The 18103-nt window shown below is 57.1% G+C and overlaps 1 protein-coding gene across 12 annotated transcripts in view; it reads left to right on the forward strand.

Moving 5' to 3' along the window:
• Positions 1-17653, forward strand: part of MEF2D (myocyte enhancer factor 2D) — a 114600-nt gene extending 96947 nt beyond the window's left edge. For 7 of the 12 annotated variants that reach the window (XM_054051066.1, XM_054051071.1, XM_054051064.1 and 4 more), the window contains exons 7-12: positions 2347-2403; positions 6893-7083; positions 7988-8008; positions 11460-11589; positions 15879-16119; positions 17251-17653. In XM_054051066.1, coding sequence (XP_053907041.1) covers positions 2347-2403; positions 6893-7083; positions 7988-8008; positions 11460-11589; positions 15879-16119; positions 17251-17581 — 971 coding nt within the window. In that variant the 3' untranslated portion in view covers positions 17582-17653. The remainder of the gene's footprint in view (positions 1-2346; positions 2404-6892; positions 7084-7987; positions 8009-11459; positions 11590-15878; positions 16120-17250) is intronic. The other 5 variants (XM_054051072.1, XM_054051070.1, XM_054051075.1 and 2 more) reach the window with 3 other exon arrangements.
• The last annotated feature ends 450 nt before the right edge of the window (positions 17654-18103 follow it).

Below are 18103 nucleotides of genomic sequence, written 5' to 3' on the forward strand. Positions count from 1 at the left end.
CCTGGGCAGCAGGACCTTCCTCGGGCACGGGCTCCTCCTCCCTCTCACTGCAGGCATCTCCCCTGCCCTCTCACCGGCCCCTTGGCTGAAAAGAAGAGGCTTCTTTGTAATGTAGAATCCATTGGAGGCTCAACTGTTTCCATCTCATTGGTTGTTTGAAGGGGGATAATTTTGTGGTTGTGAGCGCAGAGGTGTTCCAAGTCCGACCATCTGTGTCTCATTCACTCACTGCTTGGGACACGGAAGAAATCCTGTTTAGAGGAGCCAGACCCTTGGATGTTAGGAGAGGTCTTTTTTCTCGTCCTTAAATCTTTCTTTTTAAGCAATGCACTTGAGCTGCGAGCAGAGCACTGCGGCGTTGTTTCCAAAGTAAATGTGTAGTAGAGCGTTGGGTTGGTATCTCAACACTGGTTAATACCGTCTGCTCAGGGACGGCGTGGGAGAAAAGGGTTTCCAGGGATGAGGTTGGGGTTGGCATCACTCAGCCACTCTGGCAGCGTGGGGGACGGAGTCTGCAGTGCAAGTGGGATCCCTGCTCCGGGATATTGGAAGCTTCAGGATCTTGGGCTTTGCATTGGAGGATGCTCAGGTGCCACACTTTTTGTGATACCACATCATAGAATCGCTTGGTTGGAAAAGACCTTGGAGATGGAGTCCAACTGTACCTGTCCACTACATTGTGATGATGTGATTGGGAGCAGCCCTGAGGAGAAGGACTTGGGGTGCTGAGGATGAGAAGCTCAATGTGAGACAGCAACGTGTGCTCACAGCCCAGAACCCCCCCATGTCCTGGGCTGCATCCGGAGCAGAAGGACCAGCAGGGAGGGAGGGGATTCTGCCCCTCTGCTCCTCTCTGGGGACACCCAACCTGGAGCCCCGTGTCCAGATCTGGAGTGCTGAGCTCAGGAAGGACATGGAGCTGTTGGAGTGAGTCCAGAGGAGGCCACGGAGATGATCTGAGGGATGGAGAACCTCCTGTATGAGGTCAGGTTGGGAAAGTTGAGGTTGTTCAGCCTGGAGAAGAGAAGGCTCCGGGAGACTTTAGAGCATCCTCCAGTGCTGAAAGGGGCTCCAGGAAAGCTGGGGAGGGGCTCTGGAGCAGGGAGAGCAGGGAGAGGGAATGGTTTTAAGCTGCAAGACGGGAGATTGAGATGAGATCTTAGGGAGAAATGTTTTGCTGTGAGGGTGGGGAGGCCCTGGCCCAGGTTGCCCAGAGCAGTGGTGGCTGCCCCATCCCTGGAGGGGTTCCAGGTCAGGTTGGATGGGGCTCGGAGCCCCTGAGCCAGTGGGAGGTGTCCCTGCCCATGGCAGGGGTGGGGCTGGATGGGCTTTGAGGTCCTTTCCAATCCAAACCATCCCATGATGCTTAGATTTTGGGGGTCACCTTGCCCTTTTTCAAGGTGTAAGGTATTTTTGGGACCTTTGCCATCCGTGATCATGTTACCATGTTGGGCGCAAACTTCCCTGCACAGGAGCTGCTCAGCCCTCCAGCACTTTTCCCATTTTTAGGGCTTTGCTGCAAGCCCAAACCTGAGTGCCGGAGGCTGGAAAGAAAGGTTTCTATCTCAGGCTTCCTCTGTGTGCGGTGAGAACTGTTGGGCAGTGATTAGAGGTGGGGTTTAGGATCAGAGGGTCCTCGTTCCCCTGCCCAGAGCTCTGGGGTGACTGTGGTCACAGCTCCGGAGCCTCCGTGCCGACTGTTGGGCAAAATCACTGTGAACGGATGCCTTTAAGAAATAAGTCGATAACAAGGCAGAAAGCAAGAAAATCTTCTTGCAGGCGAGGCAAAACGTTTGGTTTAGTGGGGATAAAACCACCTTTGGGGGGATAAAACCACCTTTGAGGGGATAAAAGCACCTTTGGGATGGTTTTTCCCAGCACAGAGGGGAGCAGCGGCGTTTTCCAAGCGTTAAGACCATTGAGGTGGAGTTGTAGTGACGTCCTGGGGCTGATTTTTGTTCGGTGTGAAACTTCCAGGGGAGATAATGTTTCCTATCTCGCTGCTGGGGTGCTCTGCCCTGGCAGCACTGGCTCCGTGTCCCCCCAAAACCAGGCTTGGAATGAAAGAAGTGCTGTGTTCTCCAAGCTGCCTCCTTTGGAACCGATTCCTAGGCTGTGCCTGGCTCCTGCCCAAAGGAAACGGAGCTGCCTGGGTAATGTTTCTCAACCTGATCACCAGGAATGCTGCTCATTTTGTCCAGGACTTTCTCCCCGGGGAGGCAACATCACTTTATTTTCCTCTGCCTTCCTCCCTCGCGCTCCTCCTCTTCCTCTCTCCCCCCAAAGGAGGGATGCTCCCCTTGTTCCTGAGCAGAGTCTGACCCCCTGTTTCTGATTGCTTTGCAGGAGCGATGCTCGGCGGAGACCTAAACAACACGAACGGAGCGTGCCCGAGCCCCGTGGGTAAGCGAGAAACCAATTCCTATCGGGGAGCGGTGCAGGATTTGCGCCTTTGGCTCTGTTTGTTGCTCCCTGCCTCAGTTTCCCCACTCATAACAGGATTTTGCTTTGCTGAGATCAGTGGATGGGGAAGGGCTAGGGAAGATTTTGCTGCTGCCAGCAGCGTTTTGGAGCTCCAGACCAGTGCCAAGACTGGGAGCTACTGGTTTCAGTGGAGACCGCAGCGACTGAGGCAGGAGCAGAGTGTGGGATGTCCTGGGACGCGGCATCTCCTCTGGTTCTTTGGGAGAGCTGCAAATCAAGGGGTCAGCCAAGATGACTGAGAGCTGGAATTTGGGCAGCTCTGGCTATCAAATCCCGGCAGCTGAGATTCGGGTAACCCCACGCTGCGCCCAGTTCCTCCGCTGACCTCGAGGGAGTCACTTAACACCTGATTCCTCCTCGCGCTTGGGCCCTATAAAGGAATTTTACTGCAAGGAAAAAAAAAACTCATTAAGGTCCCTTTCCACTGCAAGAGCCTCGGCGCTAACGAGGCTCAGACCTTGTGGCTTAACTCCCCAGCTATAAAATGCTCTATTAATACCTCCTTCCCCCCGTTCTGCCTCCGCCGTCTGCAGGGTGAGGTCTTTGGGGCTGACGCTTGCGTAGGCACAACCCAAAAGCCAATGATGGTTACAGACCCTGCTGGGAAGCAGCTGCGGCTCCCGACCCTGCTGCTGCGGTCCAGAGCTCAGCAGGGTGGATGCCACCCGTCCCCGGGCGAGGTGGAACAGGGATTGCACCGTCTTGGCACCCCTTTGGGGGCTTTTTTTCCGTGGGGCTCCAGCCGGCAGCGCAAGAGGAGGTTTGTGCAATTCGGCGTTGCCCCGATTCGAACCAAAGCAGAGCCCGAGGTGCATCGGTTGTGCGGCTGAGGCTGGTCCAGGCGTTCTGCAGCATCGTGGCTGCCCCTTCTCCGCTCCTGGGAATGAACTTTACCCTGTGCCGATGGCGATGCCATCAGTGGGTCATTTCTGCCCCCCCAGAGCGAACCAAACCGTGCCAGTGTGATTTGTGGGGCTGGCATCTCCCCGGAACCCTCGCAGCACGGAGCACCGAGTTTGGCTGCTCTTTTGCAGGCAGAGGGAAGGGGCTGTCGTGCCGCAGCCCCCAACCGCCTTCACGGCCCCTTTTCCCCCTGCAGCCACCCCCACGTCAGCTGTTGGGAGCAGCCGCGGCGGCGCGGAGCTTGGCAGGGCCCGTGAATGTCAGCATTGACGTCACCGGAGCATTCCCTGCGTTCCTGCTGCTGCTCCAGGAAACGGGTGTGAGGAGCAGGGACAACCCGGTTGTGACCAAGCCTGGACCCCCCCGCTGGCCCCGGACCGCTGCCATCCTCGGGGCTCCCCGCGCCGGCTGTGGGAGGGGAGCGTGGTTCTGGCACAGCGCTTGCGGGTTTTGGATACCTGGGACATCTCCTCCTCCTCCTCCTCCTCCTCCCCATCACCTGCTGCCTCTGAGTCATCAGCCACCGGGTGCCTCTGGTCAGATCCTGCCGCGCTGCCGGCTCTGCCTGCGGCAACTTTGCAGATAACACTAAGCTGGGAGGAAGCGTGGATCTGCTGGAGGGTTTTGAGGGTCTCCAAAGGGATCTGAACAGGCTGGACCGATGGGCTGAGACCCGTGAGGTTTAACAAGGCCAAACGCCGGGTCCTGCACTTGGGGCACAACAACCCTGTGCAGCTCCAGACCAGGGGAAGAGTGGCTGGAAAGTGTCCGGAGGAGAAGGACCTGGGGGTGTTGGTTGAGTGAACATGAGCCAGCGGTGACCCAGGGGGCCAAGAAGGCCGATGGCATCTTGGCTTGGATCAGAAACAGCGTGGCCAGCAGGGCCAGGGAGGGGATTCTGCCCCTGGACTCAGCACTGGTGAGGCCGCACCTCGAATCCTGGGTTCAATTCACTCCAAGAGGGATGTTGAGGCTCTGGAGTGTGTCCAGAGAAGAGCAACGAAGCTGGTGAGGGGCTGGAGAACGAGTCTGACGAGGAGCGGCTGAGGGACCTGGGGGTGTTCAGCCCTGAGAAGAGGAGGCTGAGGGGAGACCTTATTGCTCTACAACTGCCTGAAAGGAGAGTGTAGAGAGGAGGGAGCTGAGCTCTTCTCCCAAGGTGATAGGACAAGGGGGAACGGCCTCAAACTGCACCAGGGAGGGTCAGACTGGACATCAGGAAGAAGTTCTTCACTGGAAGGGCCATTGGGCACTGGAACTGCCCGGGGAGGGAGTGGTGTCCCCATCCCTGGAGGTGTTTAGAAGACGGGTAGACGAGGTGCTCAGGGCCATGGTTTAGTGGCAGATGGGAATGGTTGGACTCGATGATCCAAGAGGTCTTTTCCAACCTGGTGATACTATGATTCTATGATCCTGTTCGCCCACCATGTCCAGCAACATCCTTGGTGCCTCTGGGGGTGGGAAGGAACCTGCCCACCCTACCCGGGGATGCTGTGCCCTGGCCATCCCAGGCTTTGCAAGGGCATAGGACACTGCCAGGTTCAAACTCATACCAGAGTGGTGCAAAGTCAGCCAGAAGTGCTCTGCTTTTGGACCCCTTTTTGGGGTTCTCCTGAAATCCTAGTGGGAACACAGCCCTTCTCTCTCCAGCTCAGGTTGCCCAGAGCAGTGGTGGCTGCCCCATCCCTGGAGGGGTTCCAGGCCAGGTTGGATGGGGCTTGGAGCCCCTGAGCCAGTGGGAGGTGTCCCTACTTCTGCAGGAGGGTTGGAACTGGATGACCTGGAAAGGTCCCTTCCAAGCCAAAGCATTCCATGATTCTCTGGTTTTGGGGCTTTGAGGCCCCTGATCCAGTAGGAGGTGGAACTGGGTGGGCTTTGAGGTCCCTTCTATCCCAAATCCTGTGATTCTGGGGACAGGAGCATCCCTCATCCCCAGTGTCTTTGTTGGCATCTGATATGTGGCTTCCAACGTACGTGCCCATCTCCTGTGGCCCAGTTTATCCCATTACCGATGCGTCCGGCTCCGGGATGGCTCTGGGAGAGGCGACGGTTGGCACTCAGCCCCCGATGCGCACGCGCTGCGGCTGCGGCGGCGCTGCCACCAGCCGCCTGCTGAAATGCAGATGTAGCGCAATGGTAGATGTGATTAATAATGCAATCAGCGACCTATTTTTCCCGGTCTAACGTGCAATGAATATGAGGGCTGAATCCTGGTGATTGCTAAACGCCTTTCTATCTTTGGGGCCTATTCATATAAAAAAAACCCCGAAAACTCTCATCAGAACAGTAATCTGATCCAATTTATTCCTTTCCTGATGTTCATCAAATCTTTTCCTTTTTCAGTTTTATTCTTCCTTTCCTTTCTTCTTCCCCCCCCCCCCCCTTTGCACATAAAAATCCATAAGTGGGGCAACAGGAGGAGGAGGAGGAGAGAACCTCAGATCTTCAAAGGGGCAGTGGGATCAGTGAACTGAGTCCTCGCTCCGCCACAGCCCTTTTGCGCTGCTCCGTTCCCATAAAGAGACCTTAAAAGTCAACCTAACAGTAATTATCCCCCCCCTTGCCAGCGCCCCCAGGACCCTGCTAGAGCGGCATAAAGAGACCTTGCTGCAAAATCAAGCCTGTAATATTTATTGGTTGGTATTGCAGTAACAATCGTGGGGTCCTACAGGTTGAGGAGCTCCCCTGCCTGGCTCAGGACACGTTCCCCTGAGCTCGGAGAGGAGGATGCATCGGCTGCTGGCACTGCCAAGCTCGCCTGGGGCTGCTGGTACCTTCCCTGGGGCTGCAGATGAGCCGGTCTGCTCTGCAGGAGGCTTTAGGGGGACTCCGAGGGGATGCAGTGCTGCTCTCGCAGAGAGGAGCAATTCCGGAGCTCAGCTCCAGCACCTATGCATGGTTTCACCATTGTGCATTCATCTCCTTCTGCTGTGCAGGAGGGTTTAGGGGAGCCTGAGGGGATGCAGTGCTGCCCTCGCAGAGAGGAGAAGCCCCGGAGCTCAGCTCCAGCACCCGTGCATGGATTCATCGTAGAATCATAGAGTAGTTTAGGTTGGAAAGGACCTTAAAGATCACCCAGTTCCACCCCTGCAGGGACACCTCCCACTGGCTCAGGGGCTCCAAACCCCATCCAACCTGGCCTGGAACCCCACCAGGGATGGGGCAGCCACCGCTGCTCTGGGCAACCTGGGCTGGTGTCTCACCACTCTCATGGTGGAGAAATTCTTCCTCATGCCTATGCATTCATCTTCTTTTCCTGTGTAGGAGGATTTTATGGAGCCGGCGAGGCTGCGATGCTGCTCTCGCAGAGAGAAGCAGCCCTGGAGCTCCACTCCAGCCCCCATGCATGATTTCACCGCTGTGCATTCACCTTCTCCTGTGCTGGAGGGTTTTGGGGAGCCTCCTCACTCTGAGGAGCACACGTGGAGCTCCGCTCCAGCCCCTGTGCATGGTTTTACCGCTATGCATTCATCTTCTTCCTCTCTGTCACCCATTTATTCTGCAGGGAACGGTTACGTGAGTGCCAGAGCCTCTCCGGGTCTCCTTCCCGTGTCCAACGGCAGCAGCTTGGGCAAGATCATCCCGGCCAAGTCCCCACCACCACCCTCGCACAACGCACAGCTTGCAACCAACAGCCGCAAGCCGGATTTACGCGTGATCACCTCGCAGAGCGGGAAGGGGCTCATGCACCACTTGGTGAGTCCCCAGCAGAGCTCTGCAAGCAGAGCAGAGTGGGAGTGCGGCCCCGGCCAGGACGCAGGGTGCAAGGTGGATTTTGTGCTGGAGCAGATGCGTTGTGAGCATCTCTTCCGTGCTCGGAGTCGGCTGGGATCCGCGTCGGAAGGGAGAGCTGAGGAGGAAGGCTTGGATTCCTGTTTTTCTAGATGCAAAGCCTGTGCGTGCAAACAAAACCTGGACTGTGGTGTCCAGCTCTGGGATCCCAAACATAAGAAGGATATGGATCTGTTGGAATGGGTCTGGAGGAGGGCTTGAAGGTGATCCGAGGGCTGGAGCACCTCTGCTGTGAGGACAGGCTGAGAGAGTTGGGATTATTCAGCCTGGAGAAGGCTCCAGGGAGACCTTAGAGCAGCTTCCAGTATGGAAAGAGGTTTCGGGAAAGCTGGGGAGGGACTTTTTACGAGGGAAGGGAGTGATAGGATGAGGGGGAATGGCTTTAAAGAGGAAGAGAGAAGATTTAGATTAAACATTAGGAAGAAATTCTTCACAATGAGAGTGGGGAGCCCAGGTTGCCCAGAGCGGTGGTGGCTGCCCCATCCCTGGAGGGGTTCCAGGCCAGGTTGGATGGGGTTTGGAGCCCCTGATCCAGCGGGAGGTGTCCCTGCCCATGGCAGGGGTGGGACTGGATGGGCTTTGAGGTCCCTTCCAACCCAACCCATTCCATGATTCGATGAAAGAGCATGGCGCAAAGCCTGTGCGTGCAAACCACGCGGGGCAAAGCCCTGTGCCGGGCACGAGTGTAACCCCTCCGTGCCCCGTGGTAGGCGAGGGCGCGGTGCCGGTGAGCGCGGCGGCGCGGCGGTTGGCGGGGCTGGCGAGTTAACGGTGCCTCTCGGTTCTCTCCCTGTTCTCCCGTGGGCAGACGGAGGATCACTTGGCTCTGGTGAGTTCCCTGCTGAGTGTGCATCGTGGTGGGGTGGGACGTGGGCTGCTTTGTCCCCTTCCTCCCCGCACTCTGCCCCAGCTTGGCGAAGGCGTGGGGCGTGCCGAGGGGTGGACACCATCCCCTTTCCCCTCCGCTGGGAACACAATGGGACGCGGGTGCCAGCACGAATGTCCCTTCCAGTCCTACCACAGCCAATCAATCCCAGCAAACCAGCTTCCCGATGGAAAAGAAAGAGCTGACACGAGCTATAAAGCGCCTGTTTCTCCACCAGGGCCAAAAAAGCTGAGTTGAGATCCCTTGGGGAGGTCAACAAGGGTGGCTTTTGGGTTCCTTTTCTGCGGAACCAATGGGTGCTGCCACCTCTGTGGTCCTTCCCGTGGGCTCCGCTGGAGCCACCGCGGTTGGGAGCACAGGAACGACTGGCTCGCTGCCACCGCCTCGGAGATAGGAAGGAAATCAGGCTCTTCCAATATTAAGGATATTATTTAAAGCCTGTGTAAATCCGCTGGCTGGCGAGCGCGCTCCCTAAACCTCCTTTGTGCACGGGGGCAGTTTTCTGTGTTATTTTGATGGCTTTTTCCCCCCCGCCGCCGCCAGCAAAGTGAGCACCACCTTGTTTGTGGCAATGATTCACCTTGTTCTGTTGCTATTCTGGTGCAGGGCAGATGGGCGACAGGTCAGCGCAGCGAGGGAAGGGCGAGAGCCGCTGTAGGATGCAGCTAACGCAGCCAGGGAAAAGCTCATCCAAAACCACAAGAGGAAGCCAATACCTCCTCGCAGCCTGCAAGGAGACACTCTTGGTCAGGGGAAGGATCAGCCAGGGCTTTGGCAGACTCGAACGATGCTATTTTCCATGCCCCAAACCTCTTCTTGCTTAATGCCCTCCCAGCAGCTCCGTGCCTCAGTTTCCCCATCGCCTCCCCATCTGCTCATCACCTTCTCGCTGCCAGAGGGCATCGCCTGGCTCCCAGCTGGAGAAGCTGTTTGCTTGAGGCCAAAAAATCAACCAGAGAGGGATGGTATGAAAGGTTTTAATTGTTAGTTTGAGCTCACCCGGTTGATTTTTGCCCTGAAGTGAAGCGCAGGCTTTGCCCAAGCGCTGGCGGCGCGGAGGGTGATGAAATCTGGGAGTGGGGAAAGAGGGGGACAGGGACCTCAGCGCAGCTGGACGGGGAAGGCAAAGCGTTATCTGGGCTCCATCCTGAGCCGATCTTCTCCTCCCCTTGCTCTGCTAACCTTCTCCCCGCATTCGCTCCTTCCGTCTTGCTCAACCTACACCCCAGAGCTCCCACCTCTTTCCAGAAGGCAGCGTTGGGATGAGTCAGCTGCCCCGGGGCTCAATCCTGCCCGCTGCGTTCAATCCTGCCCGCTGGGTTCAATCCTGTCCCCGGGGCTCAGTCCTGCCCGCTGGGTTCAATCCTGCCCGCTGGGTTCAATCCTGCCCGCTGGGCTCAATCCTGTCCCCTGGGTTCAATCCTGTGAACTGGATTCAATCCTGTGAACTGGATTCAATCCTGCCCCTGGGCTCAGTCCTGCCCCGCTCCCCTTCACCCTTTTCCCCCCACCAGCCTCCCGGCGGCGTTAGGGTCCACACACCAGCTTCCCTTTTAGGGGCTGAGAGAGGTGCCCCGCTCATTTCTCTCCTCCTGAGGGTAGAGCAGGATGCGAGCCTGCGGCGCTGGCCCCTGGGAGCATCTCTGCATGGATCTGCGAGCAGCCTGAAAGGCAGTTTGCAACTGCTGAGGGTCACATCCTGCTGGGCTGTCTCGGGATCCAGTGCAGTGCTGAGGGGATGGGGCAGTGGGTCACATCCTGCTGGGCTGGCTCGGGATCCAGTGCAGTGCTGAGGGGATGAGGCAATGGATCACATCCTGCTGGGCTGGCTCGGGGTCAAGCACCACCAGGAGAGGGATGGGGCTAAATCCTGCCCTCACAAGGGGTTTCTCTGCCCTGGGCACAGCCCGAGGGTGCTTGCCAGCAGGATTCGTGCCAGGAAAACCTGCTCCTCCAGCTCCAGGGCTTTAGCAATTAGAACCCTGCTAATCGCCTTCGCTGGGTAGTGGGGAGGGACCTGCTGGGCAGAGGGTGCTGGCACCCTCCGGAGGTGCTCGGCGCAGGGCTTTTAACCTCCAGCCTCATCCCAGACGAGTCCTGCATGGCCGTAACCCATCTCGCAGTCCCTTGCTCAGCCCTCCAAGGCGCTGGGAGCCGTGGGTGCCTCGCGGTGAGCCGCGAGGAAGACTCCGTCCCTGGGGATGAAGGCTCTTCGCCGTCACCGTGTCCCCGGCGTTGGCGCCAGCCTCGTGCCGGGCGTGATGGAAGCTGGGCGCCGCCGCAGGTCTTCACAGGGTGACGTGTGCCGGAGCGTTTCGGATTAGAGTCGAACCTCTTGAGGCTGATTTAAATCAGCTCAGCAGAGACAGCCCAGATTATCTGCCTTGTAAACAGGGCTGAAGCTGACCCGCAGCTGCCCACGGAGCTGCCCGGACACCCACGGCGGGGGGAGCGCGTGCCGTGCGCCGTGCGCCGCTCCAAGGGCAGAATTTTTCCATAGCGAATCTGCTAATGCCTGAGTCACCCCGGGAGGGCACCGAGCTGCGTGCTGAGCACCGGGCTTGAAAGTTCAAGGATGCCTTTAAAACCCTTTGAGGGATGCTCAGCATCATCCTTAGAGGCGAGGGGTTCATTCCTGGACGTGGAGGAGGCTGAGGGAGCTCTGCACTGGTTTAGTTTGGTACCTCAGCACAGCGAAGTTCGACGTGCATCCTCTGGACCGTAGTGGTTCTTTTTTACGTCAAGGGATCCAGCTTGAGGCATCCCACTCTTATTTCCCATCCTCTGTTATTCCTCATCTTCTCTTATTCCCCATCTTCTCTTATTCCCCATCTTCTCTTATTACTGGACTCTAAGTTCAAAGATGCCAGAGTGCTTTTAGAGGGATGCTCAGCATCATCCTTAGAGGCGAGGGGTTCATTCCTGGACGTGGAGGAGGCTGAGGGAGCTCTGCACTGGTTTAGTTTGGTACCTCAGCACAGTGAAGCTCACGTGCATCCTCTGGAAAATAGTGACTCCTCTTTTTTACCTGGGAAAGGACACAGCTTGAGGCACCCCACTGTTAGTCCCCATCCGTGCATGCCTGGATGCGCCCGCTCCTTGCAGGTAAAGCCCAGCCTTGGGCATAAAGGTGACCTGAGGCCAATGCCAAGTGAGCTGCAAACGGATCTTACGAGGGTCCTAAATGTCTCTAACTCGTGTGCTTTGCACTTTGATGCAATGAGGAGTGGCCAAAGGATTAATCCTGCTTAGTCCCACAGTGTCCGTGAGCAGCCTCGACCATGCCAAAGGCTGGTGCGTGCTGAGGGGTTTTTTTGGGAGGGGGCTACAACCCAGGATGATGATGAGGTAAAATGAATGTGGGTTGTGACTCCTTCTCCGTTTGCTTCCGCAGCAGAACACGCAGCGGTTAGGTGTCTCCCAAGCGACTCACTCTTTAACCACCCCGGTTGTTTCTGTGGCGACTCCGAGTTTGCTGACGCAGGGGCTGCCTTTCTCCGCCATGCCCACGGCGTACAACACAGGTAAGAGCTTCCCGACGGAGGATTTAACGGGAGAGGGAGATGCCTCGTGGCTGGTTCTCCTTGAGCAGCTGCATCATGGCTTGTGGAACTCCATGCTGCAAGGTGAACCTCAGGAGGTTCAACCAGGTGAAGGGCAAAGTCCTACCCCTGGGTCGAGGGCAATCTGCAGGTTCAGTGCAGGGTGGGGGGTGATGTGAGTGAGAGCAGCTCTGAGGAGAAGGGTTTGGGGTGATGGTCCATGAGAAGCTCGACAGGAGCTGCAATGTGCACTCGCAGCCCAGAAACCAACCGTGTCCTGGGCTGCATCCAGAGAAGCGCGGCCAGCAGGGAGGGAGGGGATTCTGCCTCTCTTTTCCTCTCTGGGGAGACCTCACCTGCAGGATTTGGTCCAGTTCTGGAGCCCTGAGCTCAAGAAGGACATTGAGCTGTTGGAGCGAGTCCAGAGGAGGCCACGGAGATGATGTGAGGGCTGGAGAACCTCCTGTATGAGGACAGGCTTGGAGACTTGTCGTTGTTCAGCCTGGAGAAGAGAAGGCTCCAAGGAGACCTTAGAGCAGCTTCCAGTGCTGAAAGGGGCTCCAGGAAAGCTGGAGAGGGGCTCTTAATCAGGGAGGGCAGGGAGAGGATGAGGAGGAACAGTTTTGAGATGGAAGAGGGGAGATTGAGTTGAGATCTTTGGAAAAAGTGGTTTTGCAGTGAGGGTGGGGAGGCCCTGGCCCAGGCTGCCCAGAGCAGTGGTGGCTGCCCCATCCCTGGAGGGGTTCCAGGCCAGGTTGGATGGGGTTTGGAGCCCCTGATCCAGTGGGAGGTGTCCCTGCCCATGGCAGGGGGTGGAATGGGGTGAGTTTAAGGTCTCTTCCAACCCAAGAATCCATGATAACCCTGGCTGCAGTATCTCTAGCAAACATCTCAGCCACAGACAGCGAAGGCGCCCAAGTGGGAACGTTCTCTGCCCTGTGGTCATTGGCACAAGAAAAACAAATATAGAAAGCTGAAATTCAGCCCCTGCTCCGCCTCGAGTGGCAGCAGCACAGGTCTCAATTAAAACCTATTTTGGGGACGTTGGCCGTACCCAGGTTGGCTGGTGGACCACACGGCCGACAATGAGTCCCCAGCCGGGAGAGGAGCCTACGCGTCACGCACATGCAGGCATCTTCTGGGCTACACCTACTAATTAGGAGAGGGAGTTCCCAACACGCCTATTCGGGGTTCTTCCAGACAAGCAGCTTTTCACATCTTCACAAAGTTTTTCTCTGAGCAAATGCCAAAGCGAGTTACGCAGGAAACCAGCGACTCCTTCAAAGTCTTCATGGAGGTTTGACAGGTCACAGATGAACCAAGAGTGCTGTAACTGTCACTTCGGGTCAGGTTGAACCCCATCAGCTCCAATCTATGTGTCTATGAGCAGGCTGGTTTGCATTCTTCTCAAACTTTGGGGGGCCTGACGCTCATTTTCATTAAGCCCCTATTGCAACATCACCCAGAGCTCTTCAAGAGCCTGGAGATGGGTGTGGCTGTAATTAGCCTTCACTTAATCAGAGAATCATACAATGGTTTGGGTTGGAAGGAACCTCAAAGCCCCCCCAGTCCCACCCCTGCCATGGGCAGGGACACCTCCCACTGGCTCAGGGGCTCCAAACCCCATCCAACCTGGCCTGGAACCCCTCCAGGGATGGGGCAGCCACCACCGCTCTGGGCAACCTGGGCCAGGGCCTCCCCACCCTCGCAGGAGAACATTTCTTCCAAAGATCTCATCTCAGTCTCCCCCACACTTTCAGATCACTGCAGAGTGTGGATGTCCCGTGCAAACTCCAAGCCAGGGCTGTTCCCTCTTGTTCTTTTCAGGGCTGAGCTATTAATTGGGTGGGAATTGTCTTCATTTCAAGCTGGTGAGGTTGTGTTGAGCTTCCCGCTGGCCAGGGTCGCGTGCCCTCTCCCGTGCCAGCTCTACAGCCTGATTAAGTCAAACTTGACCCGTTTGCAGCTTCAAGACACGCGATGGCTCCGGTTCAAGCTGTTGGCGTTAGCTGCGGAGGTGGCTGTCGCAACCAGTGGGTGTCGGGAGCTCCTGAACCGGAACGGCTGGTGCTGAGGGTGCAGAACCATGCAGGGCAAAGGACCCGGGCCTGGGACGGTCTGTAGGGCGTGCCTGGAATCAACCCGGCGGCTTTGGCAGCGGTTCAGTGCCTTTGCAGCCACCTCTTTGTGTTCTGCCGCCGCAGGCGAGTTTGGCCCCGCTGGGGTGGGGAGGGCTTGAAACCACAAGACGCCCAAAATGACAGCGAGAGAGGAGGAAGGGAAGGAGAAGGAGTGTTTGATAAATGCTGAGGATCTGAGGGTGGCTGTATCAGATACAGACGTGGCTCTGAAGAAACATGGCCAAGGGTTTGACCGCTCTTCAAGGAGACCTTAGAGCAGCTTCCAGTCCTGAAAGCTGTGGAGGGGCTCTTAATCGGGGAGTGCAGGAGGACGATGAGGGGAACAGTTTTCAGCTTGAGAGGAGATCTTGGGGAGAAATGTTTTGCTGTGAGGGTGGGGAGGCCCTGGCCCAGGTTGCCCAGAGCAGTGGTGGCTGCTCCATCCCTGGAGGTGCTCAAGGCCAGGTTGGATGAGGCTTTAAAGCCCTCTGATCCAGTAGAAGGTTGGAACTGGATGGGCTTTTAAGTCCCTTCCAAACGACACTATTCCACGATTCAATGATCTCCTGGAGGAGTGCTCGTGCCTCCCCTGCTCTGTAGCTGCGGGATTTGCCACCCTTTGTAAAATCACCCCCCCCCCCAGTTTGGGAATGCTCAGTTGCGTTTTGGGATGCTCGGTTGGGTTTTGGGATGCTCAGTTGGATTTTGGGATACTTAATTGGTTGAGTTTTGGGGTGCTCGGTTGGCCTTAGGGATGTTCCGCTGGGTTTGGTGATGCTCAATTAGATTTAAGGATACTTGGTTGGTTGAGTTTAGGGATGCTCAGTGGGGTTTTGAGGTGCTCGGCTGGGTTTGGGGATGTTCGGTTGGGTTTGGGGGTGCTCGATTGGTTGGGTTTGGGGTTGCTCATTGCATTTTGCAATGCTCGATTGGCTTTTGGGATGTTCCTGGAGTTGGGCATGAGAAGAACATCTCCTTCCCCTCCTAATGCAAGTTTTGGGGGTACCGGGGTGTGGGGTGGTGGGAGGGGGGCAGTGGCTGCTGCGGGCAGAGAGCGCCCCCTGCTGCCCAACTGGGGTGGCGCATGCAGCATGGAATGAGGTCCATGCGTGAGGGTGGATGTGGGCATCAGCATCTGCCAAGGGTTGGGTCAAACAAGGGTCCATGTGGTTTATTCCAGGCTGAACTCTTCCAGAGGGGGTCTGTCTAGAGTGGGGCTCCCCACCTGCCTCAGTGTTTCCCAAGTGTTACGAGGACAGGCTGGGAGAGTTGGGGTTGTTCAGCCTGGAGAGGAGAAGGCTCTGAGGAGACCTTAGAGTGACCTTCCAGTGCCTGAAGGGGCTCCAGGAAAGCTGGGGAGGGGCTGTTCATAAAGGCTGTGGGGATGGGACGAGGGGGAACGGGGATAAACTGGAGAGGGGCAGATTTAGATTAGACATAAGGAGGAATTTCTTCACCACGAGAGTGGTGAGATGCTGAAACACGCTGCCCAGAGCGGTGGTGGCTGCCCCATCCCTGGAGGGGTTCCAGGCCAGGTTGGATGGGGCTTGGAGCCCCTGATCCAGTGGGAGGTGTCCCTGCCCATGGCAGAGGGTGGGACTGGATGGGCTTTGAGGTCCCTTCCAACCCAAACCATTCTATGATTCTGTGATTCAGACCAGGCTGCAGTTGCCATTGCTGCACTTTTTTGGGGGGGGACTGTGAGGACCAGGGGGTGTTGGATGGCCTGGAGGAGGTTGTCCTGTCAGCAGCTCATGCCTTGAACCTCGGAGAAGACTGGATATAAGGAAGAAATTTTGATACTGGGGGTGGGGAGGCACTGGCACAGGGTGCCCAGAGATGTGATGGATGCCCCATCCCTGCAAACATTCAAGGTCACCTCAGATGAGGCTCTGAGCAACCTGATGGAGTTGAAGCTGTCCCTGCTCATGGCAGAGGGGTTGGACTGGATGGGCTTTAAAGGTCCCTTCCAACCTTAAACAAGTCTGTGATGCTCAGAGCTGTCCCCTATGGCCAGCGTCCACCATCCAGCTCCCAGCGATCGCTGAGACTCTTATCAGTTTTGTGTCACTTGAGCAGCTCTCCATCACCTCACGGTGCTCTTGAAGCGCGTTTAACATAAAAATGACTGAAGGGCTCTTTCCTTTCCAGATTATCAACTGACGAGTGCTGAGTTGTCTTCACTGCCAGCGTTCAGCTCACCTGGTGGGCTGTCCCTTGGCAACATCTCTGCCTGGCAGCAGCAGCAGCAGCAGCAGCAGCAACAGCAACAACAGCAACAGCAGCAGCAACAGCAGCAGCAGCAGCAACAGCAGCAACAGCAGCCGCAGCAGCAACAACAGCAGCCGCAGCAGCCGCAGCACCTGGTTCCTGTATCGCTAGGAAATTTAATGTAAGTGAAACGGGTACCAGGAGCCACGCAGTTGATGTTGTAAATGAAAAGTCATGGATGGCCCATCCTTGGAGGTGCTCAAGGCCAGGTTGGATGGGGCTTGGAGCCCCCTGAGCCACTGGGAGGTGTCCCTGCCCCTGGCAGGGGTGGAACTGGGTGGGCTTTGAGGTCCCTTTCAACTCAACCCATTCTGTGATTCTCTGATCAGTTGGTGGGGTTGGACTCGATGAGCGTAGAGTTCTTTTCCAACCATAATGATTCCATGATTCCAGGATTCTCAATGGGTCTGCTCTTAGTCTGGAATAAAGCTTCCACACACAGCTTTTTCGGAGTATTTTAGTCAAATTAAAGATTTAAGCAGCTTGCCTAAGACCGTGGGACAAAAAGAGGCAGGAATCGAAGAGGAAAATTGAGGGACTTTGCCCCGAAGCCACCTTAGGAGCCAGACCTTCACATCCTCAGCTTAAAGAGCCAAGTGGGTGTCCAGGCTTTTTGCACGATGAATTCCATGTGTTCCTCCGCTGCCTGGAGCACGTTTACCAGGCGGGGCAGGTAGTGGCTTCCCCGTCCTGGACCTCCTGCACCAGTGGGAGCTGCAGGACATGCGGGATGAAATTTCAGGTTGTAGGAGAGGCTAAAGAGGTTCTCAGCTTGGAGCAAATGCCTCCATCCAAATTGCACAGCTCCTGGGGGGCGTTGGGGCAGTGCCGGAGGGGTGTCCGCACGATGGGGTGTCACAGCCTGTCGCTCTTCTCCGCGTGGGTCACTTCTGCGGGTGGGATTGGGGCTGGATCGTAGGGTCTGGTGGAGGAGGAATGCTGCCTTCAGGGTCCGATCCTGGCTCGGCAGTGATGCGTCACGGTGAGTACGTGGATTATGGGATTTTAGAGATTCTAATTGTGCATCTGGAGCCGTAATCTAATCCAGATTCGTAGTTCCGGATTCATTCAGGCGCAGGGTGTACGTGTTATGAATTGCGTGGCTTGGAGGGCAAAAGGCCACCAAAAAGATGAATAACGAGAGACTCCCTGTTATCTCCTCTTCCATCTCTTTCTTCCCCCCCTTCCTCCCCTCCTGCTCTGCTCCTCCTCTCCTCTCCCATCCTCATCCCTCGGCCTTCCGGATGCCCAGACAAGGGAGTCACTTGTCCCACACCACCACTTTGACTGTCAACACCAACCCCAACATCAGCATCAAGTCGGAGCCCGTCTCGCCCAACCGGGAAAGAAACACTGCCACCCCGCTCAGCACCTTCCCCCACCAGCCCCGGCACGAGCCCACCGGCCGCTCGCCCGTCGACAGCCTCAGCAGCAACACCAGCTCCTACGAAGGCAGCAGCGAGCGGGACGATCCCGCCCGTCCCGATTTCAGCTCGTCCCTGGGCCTCCTGCGACCCTCCAGCGAGCCCGAGGGGGAGAGCCCCTCCGTAAAGCGCATGCGGTTGGATACCTGGGTCACATAACGGGGTCCCCGTCCTTCCCCGGGAGCATCGCCGGCTCGCAGCGGGGCCGTGGGGCAAGGGGTGGGGAGGGGTGGGAGGGAGAACCGGGTGATGGGGTTGGGGTGGGGTGGGAAATTATCATAAACTGCCTGAGAAATAGCTTTAGGATTTTGTAGGCGTTCATTCTAGCACAGCAGGCGATGCACGCGGTCCGGGTGGTGCTCCTGCGGCCACACAGGCTCGGGAACAGCCGGGCGCATGGGGAAGAAGGGGATGGAAATCCACTAGCTGAGTCTTCACCCCCTAAAAGTACCACTCCCTGGTGATGCTCATCCCTGCGAGGTGGCGGTCGGTGCCTGCTGGCCAGCGAGACCCTGGGGATGATGGTCCGCAGCGGGAGATCAGAGCATATCCCTAGGGAAGAGCGCCTGCGGCAAGGTGGGCTCCGACGGGAGAGATGGGGCACGGAGCATCCCTAAAATGCACCTTTGAGCACCGTGTGGGTGCAGGGAGGGGCGGTTCAGGCAGGATCCAGCTCTCAGA

Source organism: Cuculus canorus, chromosome 28 (assembly GCF_017976375.1).
Source record: "Cuculus canorus isolate bCucCan1 chromosome 28, bCucCan1.pri, whole genome shotgun sequence".
In the NCBI taxonomy this organism is placed as follows: domain Eukaryota; kingdom Metazoa; phylum Chordata; class Aves; order Cuculiformes; family Cuculidae; genus Cuculus; species Cuculus canorus.